Raw genomic sequence first — 12,174 nt, forward strand, 5'->3', positions numbered from 1 at the left:
AGAGCACAAACTTCATCATCACAAATATAACATTACATTGCAGCCCAGGTTTGTTTCTAGTTTACATAAACTGTTCAAGTGTAAAACTTTCAACACCTGTGGTAAACAAACCACATTTTCTTCACTTAATTATGCAATTTTTTTTTTCAGGGATTATTATGTCACTTAAGTAATGATTTAGAGAGCATTATATATCGCGTCGGATCGCATGCTGGCTGTCCACACTGCAGCCGTTAAATATTACACTCTGTGAATTTCAGTTTCCCCTTGCAAACAATATGACATCTAGTGTTTTTGTATTGACGGTGGATTAACTGAAGTGTGGTGCTTTGTATTTAGGAGCTGTTGACCCAAATCACAACAGAGGCCCGTCAAAAAACAGCTCACAGTGAGTTGAAAAAAAATCAAAAAACAACATTTCATAAAATGATGTGTATACTATTTATGCACTGTTATCGCAACAAGCTAACAAGCTCTGTTGAGTGAGAAAAGCAAGTGTCAGTGCCTTGTAAATGGTAAATGGACTTGAGCTTGTATATTTCTTTTCTAGTCTTCGGACTCCTCAAAGTGCTTTTACACCGCAGGTCACACCTACACATCCACACACTGATGGTAGAGGCTGCTGAGTAAAGTGACCATCAGAAGTAACTAATCCCATTCATACACATTTAAATGCCACTGATGAAGCAGCAGGAGCAACTTGGGGTTAAGTGTCTTGCCCAAGGACACATCGGACATGTTGCTGCAGGAGCTGGGGATTAAACCCCCGACCTAACGGTTGAGAGACGACTGACTCTACCAGCTGAGCCACAGCCACCCCATGTAGAGCCCCCTCCTTCCTCGTTCTTAGTCAGTATACGCGAAAATAAACAATACAATCAGGCTGATTTTGTCGCTGACGGTCGCTTACTGTTAAGATAGGCTGTTACACTCTGATTACGTCCCTAATTTATCCAACATTTAACTTCCCAATTCACCTTGTTTCCTGGGTTATGGTTTCATCTGCTTCTGGTGATGTACTGTTGGGAGGAACCATCTCGGCCTCTGTAGGAGAGATGTCACTTGGTGTTTGGTCCTTTTCAGGGGAGCTGCTCGCATTTTGTACTGGACCAGAGGAGTGAGACTCTGCAGTCTCAACAAGCTCTGCATCTGCTCAAACAAAAGAAACTTTTAGTTTATGATCATTGGGTGATGGTGACTGCATACAAGTTGGGAATACTTTTGTATGATCATACTCTGTATTTTTTATAATCATATCATATCATATATTAAATATATATAATGCTACCTGTTTGTGAAGAGAATCAAATAGCTGTAAGTAATGTAGTGGAGAAAACTTAAGAGATCTTACTGTTGTTCTCAGAGTGGGAAAGATCAGAAAGAGCATCCGCCTCTGGGTGTCTAATGCTGACAGCTTGTGAGTGGGCGCTCAATGGCACCGCTGCCTCTTCCTGCTAAGCACACACATCCACACAAAATGAGAAATTATTAAAAATGAAAGGGGTTAAGAGATCAAATAGGCGACACGCATTCACCATAAAGGAAAAAGCAGGCCCGCAATCAGTCAACAGAAACAGTCTCTGGCAGATCAGAGGAAATTCCAGAAACGGTCAAAAAAATAATCAAACAGCTGACAGAAAGCGCAAATCATCTGTTCCATCAGTGATGAATTGTTGGAAAGAACACCAATTATTGTCATTTATCAAGAAACACAAAAGCTAAAATCCCTTTATAATGACAGCGGAAATGATGGAACATTTTATAATAAACACAATGAGAGCAGGTGACAAACATTAAGACTAACTGTGCATTGTATGTAGTGCTGTAGCTGTAGTCGTATTGTAAAGGATATATATTGATACAGTAGCAATGTGGATTTCTATTCGTTATTTGGCCATGCAGATGCATAACCCTTTAGACAATAACTCTCTTTCTACCTCAGTGTGAGCCATTATTTTCATTACTGTCATTCTATATAAGGAAGTAGTCTGCAGTCTGCAAACAGGCAGCTTCAGCACAGGGTCAATGTGGGGAGCTATTTGGTAGGCAAATAGCAGAAATAGAGAGCATGAAGAGGCTTAGATAGGAGTGTAAGGTAAAGAGAGAGTAATTATAATTACAACTTTAGTTATTACATTATACATCCTAATGGTAAAATATTACAAGTTTTGCACATTCTACAATTAACTACAAATCAGACAGTGATGACCATCTTTCCTCAACTTCCCAGCAGTTGTTGCTTCCCATTCCTTTCAATATTAATAGTATCTATTTAGTAGTCCCTTAAGACTTTGGATATTTCCATAGCAAGGACTGTCTGCAAAGCCTCTCATTGATGGAGCCCATTTAGACCTAAAGAACACCCTCTAAAATCTGAGTAATGTTTGAAATTAATCTCCCAAAACCTGCAGAAAAACTGCACATATTTTCAACATCTCATCAGGTCTTAAATGTATATACACTCAGACATGGCATCAGGTCTATTTACTCCCTTCGGTGACATTTGGGTCTGAGATTTTTAAAATGTTATGTCAAACCTTAAGACTTCGTATATTTTGAAAAGCATTTCTTGTTGATGGAGCTTAGATAAAAAAATGTCCCATAGGGCAGTTTCGTTTGAGATTTTTAAAAATGTAAATCAGTCAAATTATTCCTCAATGCAACATGGAGAGTTTGCAAAATAATTATTTCTTGGAACTTTATTGACAAACAGAAAGGGAAACAGATGCGGCAAAAAGACAAACTAAATAAGCACCTGAAAGTGTTTGAGGTTGTTGTCAGTATAACACTAATAATAATTATTTATGAACAAATAGTTGCCTGTAATAATAGGAAGTTACAACTTGTATGTGATTAAATCTGTCAAGCAGCTGAAGTTAGTCCTTTAAAGATTATTTTTTCTCTCGTCACCCTTCAACCTGATTCAAACTTCCTACTTCCTTCTCACCACTGCAAAGGAAGTATAAAGTTATATTCCCCAAAACAGCAAAGCCAGGGAAGGTAAGCTGAGCACTAAATCTGTTTTGGTACTGTTCTGCTTCTTGGTGACAACACAGTTATACAGGTGTCACACACCTGGCAGCTGCCCACTTCAAATACTGTCTAATTGTTGTCTTCTTAACTAAAGTGCAGCTCAGCATGAAGTGTTCAGAGCAGACATTGAAACATAATAATAAAAAATTATTTGGCATGGACATCACAGATACAATGGACGAACCAGATGCATTGTTTAAGTGTTTTAGCAAGCATGCTAGTTCTCAACACCTGTCCACAGGAGGCTTCTGAAAATAAAACAATTAAGATAGGGAGAAAAGCGATTAACAGAGAAAACAATAATGGGAGAATAAATAAATAGAACCGTAGAGCAAAGGCAGCATGATCAAACAATAACCCAGTCAGAAGCTATTCATGTGAGCACTGTTGTTTTGATTTTAGCCATTGTTTGAGTCCTCTGTTAAAAGCATTACTGTTGCTCTCTAATTTTATGCCAGTGGGCAGAGAGTTCCAAAGTTTTGACCCCTTTGCAGAGAAAGCAGACTGGCCAAAGGATGTCTTGTACATTGGGACAAGACAATCACCGCTGATGGAGGCTCGTGTGACTGCCCTACGAGAGCTCTGACGCCTAATGGCTAATTCAGATAACAGTGGAGACACATGATTATTTACAAATTTAAAACACAGTTTAAGATTACTAAAATTCATAAAATTGTCAAAGGTGAAAAGGTTGTGTTTTTTTAAAATGCTGCAGTGATGCCATCTCATAGGTTTCTGGTCCATGACTTTTATTGTCTGCTTATATAAAGAAACAATAGGTTTTAATGTAGTTGGAGAAGTTTGGGACCATGATGTGATGCAATAGGACAGATGTGAAAAAATCATTGCATGCATGTATAATTTGGCAGTTTGACATGAAATGTCCCTTCTAATAAAACGAAAACAATATCGATTTGGTTTGACCTTCTTCACAATGACTGTCAAATTTTAAATTCTCATCCATGATGATGCCTAGATACTTAACTTCTTTTACTACTTCAATTGCTTCATTCTTAATCTGTACCTCAAATACATTGTTTTCAGATCTATTACATATGGAGAAGCACATGGCAACAGTTTTCTTAACATTAATAGTTAAATGAGACAACTCGAGCCATTTGGAAACATTACGTAATGCCTCTGTTAGGTGTTCACCTGCTAAGCTAGCTGTTTTAGTGGACACATGGATAACGGTATCATCTGCATACATCTGGCAGTTGGTGCCTGGACAGCAGTTTGGTAGGTCATTGATGTACATTGAGAACAACAGTGGACCAAGTACAGACCCTTGTGGTACTCCCATACTGTTGGCATGCAGATGAGACTTCACCCCATTGACCCTAACACATTGCTGTCTCCCCCCCAGGTAAGATTTAAACCACTGCAGAGCTTCTGATGACATTTGGAATTGCTTTAATTTATTCAGTAAAATAGTGTGATTGACAGTGTCAAAGGCCTTTTTCAGGTCCAAGAACACTGCCCCGACAACATTTCCTTTATCCAGTGGAGCTTTAATATTTTCAAGCAAATAGCAGTTTGCAGTTTCAGTGGAATATTTTTGTCTAAACCCAAACTGCTGTGGATGAAGCAATTGGTTAGACTCTCAATGTTCCATCAATTGCTCAGCTACAATCTTCTCCAGAATCTTTGAGACTACAGGGAGAATAGCAATAGGCCTATAATTACTTGCTATGTCCTTGTCTCCTGATTTAAAAACTGGGGTAATTATTGCAGTTTTCCAGCTATCTGGGATTTTTTTTGTTTGTACTGACAGGTTAACTAAGTAAGTAATTGGCTCCAACAAATAGCTCTGGTGTTTTTTTGATTAATGCAGCATGAAGGTTATGAATATCCTTTGACATGGAGTTACTCATGTTCGAAATCATCTTTTTAACTTTGTCATGTGATACCACTTTAATACAAAAGGAGTCTGTGCGATCATGGTCAGGTTCTTGAGGAGATGACTCTGTAGTTTTGAAATGACTCGCTAACTCTTGTACACTCAATAAAAAAAGCTATTAAAAACATTTGCAATAGACTCGTTACTATGAATTAAATTATCACAGACTTTAAGACAATTTATTTTGGGGTGCTTTTGCTTACTGGAGTTGGTTAGTTTGTTTATGTGTTGCCACAATTTAGAACTACTGCCACTGGCCTCTTCATTGAGTTTGGAGAAGTGATTTGTCTTGGCCTTCCACAGTTCAGACACCACTTTGTTCCTCAAGCCAGTATAAATAAGGTGGTCAGTATTGTTTTTAGTTATTAGAGACCTTTTAAGAGCAAGATCTCGCTTTTTTATGAACTGAAGGATATCACTATTAATCCATGGAAGAGAGTATTTCTTGGGTCTACTTTTCCAGGTTTTTGTGTATTTATTTAATAATTCACATAGGGTAGAGGCAAAAATGTTTGCACTGTGGTTTAGATCTGATTCTTTAGTTACCTGTTCCCAGTTGACTTCCTTCAAATCATGTTCAAAGTCAGCTATTTTTGACTTGGGAATTGCTGTTGTTAAAATTAGATTTTCTGTTTTATTGTGGTGGATTAGACGTTTTCTAGTTAGCTTTCTTACCATCAGTGTCATGTTGTGGTCCGAAAGGCCAGTGATGAGATTGTATATTTTTATTACTCTCTCTGGTCTATTTGTAAAAATTAGATCAATAAGGGTTTCAGTCTTTCTCGGATTCGAGTTGGTATATCAACCCGCTGTTTGTATTTAAATTTCTCCATAATTTGCTTTAATTTTGATTTACCACTTTTTTCCAACCAGTTAATGTTAAAATCCCCAAACAACATACATTCACAAGAGTTGTCAACAACAGAAAGAAGCTTCTTCAGTTCATTATAGAAATGTACATCATGTGATGGAGGATTGTAAAGCACAGCAATATTATATTTCATGTTAGGAGAGAGAATTACATTCAATCCCATGCACTCCAAGTTTGAATTCAGTTCAAGCTCTAGGCATTTAAAATGCTCCCTAATATAAATTAAATCCCCCCTCCCCTTCCCTTAAGCCTATCTTTCCTGTAGCATGTGTATTCTGGTATGTTAATAAGGTCGGTAGGAACATTGGGATTTAACCAACTCTCAGATATACACAAAAAAATCCAGATTAGAATCAATAAATACATTTCGTATCTGGTCTAAGGACGTCAACCACCAAGCGTCAGTCACTTTTACTGGTCTGTAACAGTTCTGGTTATTTAACACATTTTATAGTGCGAGCACAGCTGGAATGCATTTTAAGCATGTTTTATAATTCAGTGTGTTTAGTGTGTGTGTTAGTTTTAAACTTATCACTTGAAGTCTTTGTTTCCCCATTGTCAACCCAAAAACGTCCCTTAAGATCATGACATTATTTCAGTTAATTTAAGACAAATAGCAAATCCTAAGATCCTTGATCCTGATTGAGTTCATGTTTGTATACCCTGAAATAATCAGAATATTTTATAACAAAAGAATTAACATTTTCAGTTTTAATCCCCTGAGGGAAATTCAAATTTACACTCAGTTATTGAGGGACATGCTTCTCACACACATGCACAAACAGGACCTATGGAGATGCATTCGTGGAGAGATGTCAGAGTGGGGCTGCTACACAGGGAGCGCACCAGGGGGGTTGAGTTGCCCAAAGGCACCTCAGCAGTTCTTGTGTTTCAAAGACATGGCCATCAGACAGGCCGTTGGGTCTGGAGCCATGTAGTTACTAGAGCACTCAGGAAGTGCCCTGACACCTCTCCAGCTACCAAACCAACTTATTAAGGTCCACATCGGGACTTGAACCGGCGACTCTCCGGTCCCTAGGGACTGAGCTACTGACCTCATCCTCTGAGGCTCATGTGAGGTAAGAGCAATTTTGGGGGGGCATGCAGTTTCCACAAATGCTGGTATTTCAGAGGTCAGGATGTAGCTTTGTTCTCATCTTTAGTCTTTCATCAAACTACAGACTTGTGCAAATATTTGTTTTGTATCCAACTGAGAAAGATAATTAAATGTTAAATCCAGCAATTTAAAGAATCTTTTAAGAAGTTAGGACCTCCCCTCCCCCCAAAGATTCAGAATATGCCGTTTCATGACACATGCAATGTTTTTAACCACCTTAGCACTTGAAAGATAATAGTCTTTAAATTTGTGATTATTAAATGAAATTCTCAGTCAAAGCATAATACTCGTAAATCTTATACAGGCAGTTTAGTTTTACCTGCAAAGATTGAGAAGTCCCCTCAGGATCCAGCTCAGTGCAGGCTGTAGAGTCTGTAACAGATACAGAGAAGGTGGGATAGATTAAAAAAACTTCTCAGGAAAAATGACAGAATGACAAATTGGGTCGAAACGTTGACAAAACATTTTTTAAACCTAAAACTTTGTCCGATCCATCTACAGAGGTAAAGAACCACATGACCCTCATATCTACCATAAAAGGGTCAGACTTTCTATTATGCAAGGCATTGAGCGGGGGGGGGGACCAGAGAGGTTAAAATACCATGCATGGCTAAGGTGGCATTAATGACCACATTCACACTGTCGTTTTCTGTCTCTCTTCCAGTCAGCCGCTCATGCAAGCAGAGGAATGAGGGATTACTGGGCTTACTTCTGCCTCAGACCAGTCGTACACCTTGCCATACAAGGACCTTGAGGAACAGAGAATTTCACATACTGTGTAGAAACCACAAACACACTCACTCTCTCACAAAATCTTTATAAGACCATGGCCACAACATCCATAGAAGGCAGGGGTCTACTCCTCAAGGGCCTCGGAGTGTGTGCATCCTTACAGTCAGTGTGTGTGTGTGTGTACCATACTGGTGTGTCAGGGGTGGCTGAGTGCCCTGTGCCTCTCATGGATTACAAAGGGGTTAATCCACACACATCCCCGTCTCTCTCTCTCACAGGACATCAACACTCAAAGACAATAAATATTTTTTTTACATTCAGCGTTTATCTCGTTTGAGTGAAGTAAAAATGTGCAGATTATATTCTTCCTAATAATGCTGATTCGATAAACATTGCCTTCAGGTTAGCAAAACATAGACATCTTCGATGAAGGAATAAATAAATGCATAACAAATCAAAAACTTGATAAAAAAAAGTCTTATTCATTGCACTTTATCCTAGGAATACCAGTTGCTGTATTTTGTGTCACTTCTTAATGTTTCAGTATGAAACAATACATTTTGCTCCTGTTATTTCCATTTCCATCTATATTAAAAAGTAAATAATCTTCAGAAAAGGTAAAGGGGTAATAATGGATTTGAAGTGTCTAAAAATGTAAATTCTGGTTGCCAAATTTTAGTTTTGGATTTTGAAAATTAAAAAAGAAAAAATCAGGGAAGTGAAAAAAGACCAAGTACTTCATGTTTTCTGTTGTATCTTTCATCACAAGAAGTACACTGATTTACACAAGTCAAGAGTGCAATGTCTTTGAATTGTCATTTACTGCAACACCGACACACGTGAACTGAAGATGATTTTACAAAAGATTGTATAAAGTGACGGAAAAGTGTATCTCAACTCTTAAGATACAGTTCAAATTCAAACTGAAACACTCCCATGCTAAGGGGAGATAGGATATATGAACTCACATTCTTGTTGCATAAGGCTAGCTCAATGCTTATTTCAACTGCTAATCCTACTGAGAAGAGATCCAAAGTCAGGAACAGATTGAGCTGGAGTCCAATGGGGCTACAAAAACATTATATTTAACCCTATTTGGTTTGGCTTCATGAGGTTCCTCTTAGCTCGAGACTAGCTCTGCTATATACTGGATTTAAAAGGCTCAGGGAAGTTCTCAACATTTACAGAGATAACATCACAGATTCCATTTGTTGAAAGCCTGCTTTGAATAAATAGATATGTTGAGTATTATTACATTCTGTGAACTCCTATGGGGAAAAAGTAATTATAGTAATAGAGCATTTGAAATGATGTATTTGTAATGGTGCTTCCTCTGCTTACCTTGACCATATTCTGCTGCACTGGACTCTGCAGGATGAGCAGACAGGGGAGTGGATGTGTCCCTCACTTCTCCCTCTCCTGCCGTGTCCACCACCGTCCACTTCTCCTCCCCCTCCTCCTCTTCACCTCTGTCTGTTAATTTTTCCACTTTCTCCACGGGCTTGCTGTTTGTCTGCTCGCTCGGTTCTTTGCAGTTCCTTTCTGTTAACTCGTTCTTTAGGAAGTCTTGAAGGGCAAACTCCTCGTCCCAGTCCAAGTCATCTCCAGGCTAAAAAAAGAAAAGAATGCATGGACAATGTCTCACTACAAAGAGTGCAAAGGTGAGATGAACAACAGCTGTCCAAAGCCTGGCTGTATCACAAGCATAATACAGAAGAAGAAGAGATGACACAGCACCAGACAAACAGATGAACACAAAGCCTGATAACAATTCTGTTAGCAAAACATACCAGAACTATTATAAATTTAATTTTAGTAGCTGTTCCTTGATATATAGCTTTACTGATTTAAAACAATAGTGCTGTAATGGAAATGTTCAAGCATGCCTCAGAGCATTTTTATGCTAGGAGCAGTGCGTAGGTGTGTGGTTGCATCTGATTCTGTGTGTGTTAGTGTGTAAGTGTGTGGGTGCACATGTCCACTTCAGCCGCCAACTCGCACTCAGCTCTCTTCTCGCAGATTCTCCATCTGTCTGAATACAGTACAAACACTGGCACTTCTTTCCAAGTAAACCCTCCAATATTCCTGTCATTGTGGCGACTGAATGTTAATAAATAAAAAAACATCATATCTAATAATGAAATTGAATGTATCCCCAACAAAATCCCAGTGACACATCGTAGGGGAAACATCGTTCTAAAACCAAAATAAAACTGATTACAGAGTGAGATATTGAGTTATTTCCTGAAATTATAAATCACAGGTTTTCAAGGTGAAGCTGTCTGAACAGCCTGCTATTCCATTCTGACCTCCTCCTCCGGCACAGGGGTCTGGCATGAGGCCTCTCTGCTGTCCTGAGGTGTCTTCAGCTGCTCGAGCTCCTCGCACAGCTGGCGCTTCTGGTTCTCCTGCTCCTGCACCCTGCATGTAAGAATGACAAACCCTGTTAAAATAAACAGCTGAGGGATTACTTTTGAGGGAGAACCATACACATAAGACAAGCTGTGTACTATCCAAAAGAAGAAAAAAAAACATAAGCACAGATATCCTGGAAGAGAGTACAGTGGACATACTGTACCCAATCCGCAGGCCCATGCAGTGTCCCATTCTGTTGCCCAGGGTGACCAGCGCCAGTTCTCCGACTGGCCCGGTAACAGCTTCTTCACTTTACTGTTTTGTAATCCAGTCCCGGCCCGACCTTCTAAGTTCAGACTTTCCACAGGACATCAAATGTGTGTCCTACACCCCTACTCCTGTCTGTTACTCCAGTTTGTTAACCCGCTCCAGTAGAAGTAGAAAAAACTTAAGCTACAGCAAGTCTTTTTTCTATTTTCTTACTTCCCCACATTATTAAAGTTCAGAAATTTTCCCCTTGTTACTGAGCACCCGTAAATCCCAGCTGGACAGCCTGACCAGTTCTCCTTCTCTGGTGTGATTTTGTATCCCATTAGCTCTGTTATATATATCTGAAGGGGATGGCCGTCTCCATGAACACACAGAATAACAGACACACACACACACACACACAGCACAAGGCAAACTCATCCATGAAGTTTCAGAATGAAGTCCACTTTTTGGCCCGGACCCAGACCTAAAGGGGGCGGGCCCTCAGGGGGGTCATTGAGGTCAGATGATTGACAGAACATTTCCCCTCTCACACAACTGACTGCCCAACTGAGACGGAGCGCTGCAGGACAGATACATCCACATATGTAGGGCTCTCACTTTAGAAGGTGTTATATTTGTACAGTTTTACAATGTGCAGAAAGTAAATATAATGGCAAGGAAAAAAAACTCTCTGGGTTGCACGCGTCCTCATCAGGTCTGCCTTGTAACTTACATAGTTTTTGTCCATTCCAGAGCAAATTCAAGATACTGAAATCTCAGAAAATCCTGCTAAGCTAACCATCCAACATTAATAGCTCACTGTATTAAAAAAAAAAAAGTTGTTACTAATACTGCTGGGCTCTCCTTCAAAAGGGAACACTATGACATTACTGAGCTCTGCCTACTATGGGTTAATTTAGCCAGTGAGATAACTGCTGCACAAGAGCTCCTCAAACATCAACGTCCTACCTTACTTTGAAGCTGCTTTTAAATCAACAAGCATAAGATCGACTACATATATGTCCTCTTCCGTCTTCCTCTGGTATTTCTCTGTTAGCTTCCTCTGCTCTCATCACTCACTTCAGCGATTCACACCACACATATTTTCTGACCTGCCCACTGATTTTCACAGCCCACGGCACAGTCAGTGGAACTTCTAAAGAAAGAGACTCACCTGACTGAGAGGTGCAGGATCTCAGTGCGGGACCTCCTCATGTTACTGGCCATTTTAATCAGCTCCTTCTCCAGCGAGTCTGTATACTGGGCTAGCTGGTCCAGGCTGAGGGCCCAGTCTGCCCGCCTTGTGTCCAGCTCGGCCGACACGGTCTGTAGGCAAATGAGGCGGAGGGCTTGATGTGTTGCTCAGGTGAAAGGCCGCAGGCCTGAACAGCTTTCTTTAATGCCACCAAAAAGTTATCAGATCGAACTAACACAAAATGTTTCCCATTGGGAAGCACGCAGAACAAACAGCTCTGCTCCACTAATGATTTCTGTCTCATTTGGTGTGTTTACTGCTGTTTGCCAGAACATGGTTAATGAATGCAGAGTGGCAACAATGCAGGAGGAGGGGAGAAAGAGAGAAAGAGAGAAAGAGAGAAAGAGAGAAAGAGAAAGTTGGAGTGAGGGAGGAGGGGAGTGGGTTGTGTTCATGCTACAACACACTGACTAAACAGCACAGCTCGGATGGGGCCCGTTGGAGTGTTATATAAGTGAGAGATCTCTAGAGATGATAGATAGTGGGTGGGTGGGAGGGAGAAAAAGAGCAGAGAGGCAGTGATAGATGGAAGAAGAGCGCAACAGGTGGAGGGAGAGAGAAAGATGGAGATTACATTGCATAATTTCATGACTCATAAAAAAAAAAAAAAGTACGAAGATGCTCCTTTCCAGCCTGAAATCAACTTGAACACATACATG

General features: G+C 39.9%; 1 protein-coding gene across 11 annotated transcripts in view; it reads right to left on the reverse strand.

The window, feature by feature from the left end:
• Positions 1 to 12,174, reverse strand: part of lrmp (lymphoid-restricted membrane protein) — a 38,982-nt gene that overhangs the window by 12,021 nt on the left and 14,787 nt on the right. For 10 of the 11 annotated variants that reach the window (XM_020638742.3, XM_065951502.1, XM_029278236.2 and 7 more), the window contains exons 17-22: positions 11,435 to 11,586; positions 9,963 to 10,074; positions 8,995 to 9,262; positions 7,241 to 7,293; positions 1,352 to 1,454; positions 978 to 1,149 (exon numbers count right to left, since the gene is read on the reverse strand). In XM_020638742.3, the coding sequence (XP_020494398.2) occupies positions 978 to 1,149; positions 1,352 to 1,454; positions 7,241 to 7,293; positions 8,995 to 9,262; positions 9,963 to 10,074; positions 11,435 to 11,586 (860 nt within the window). The remainder of the gene's footprint in view (positions 1 to 977; positions 1,150 to 1,351; positions 1,455 to 7,240; positions 7,294 to 8,994; positions 9,263 to 9,962; positions 10,075 to 11,434; positions 11,587 to 12,174) is intronic. The other variant, XM_065951503.1, reaches the window with a different exon arrangement.

The sequence above is a fragment of the Labrus bergylta genome, chromosome 23 (assembly GCF_963930695.1).
Source record: "Labrus bergylta chromosome 23, fLabBer1.1, whole genome shotgun sequence".
In the NCBI taxonomy this organism is placed as follows: domain Eukaryota; kingdom Metazoa; phylum Chordata; class Actinopteri; order Labriformes; family Labridae; genus Labrus; species Labrus bergylta.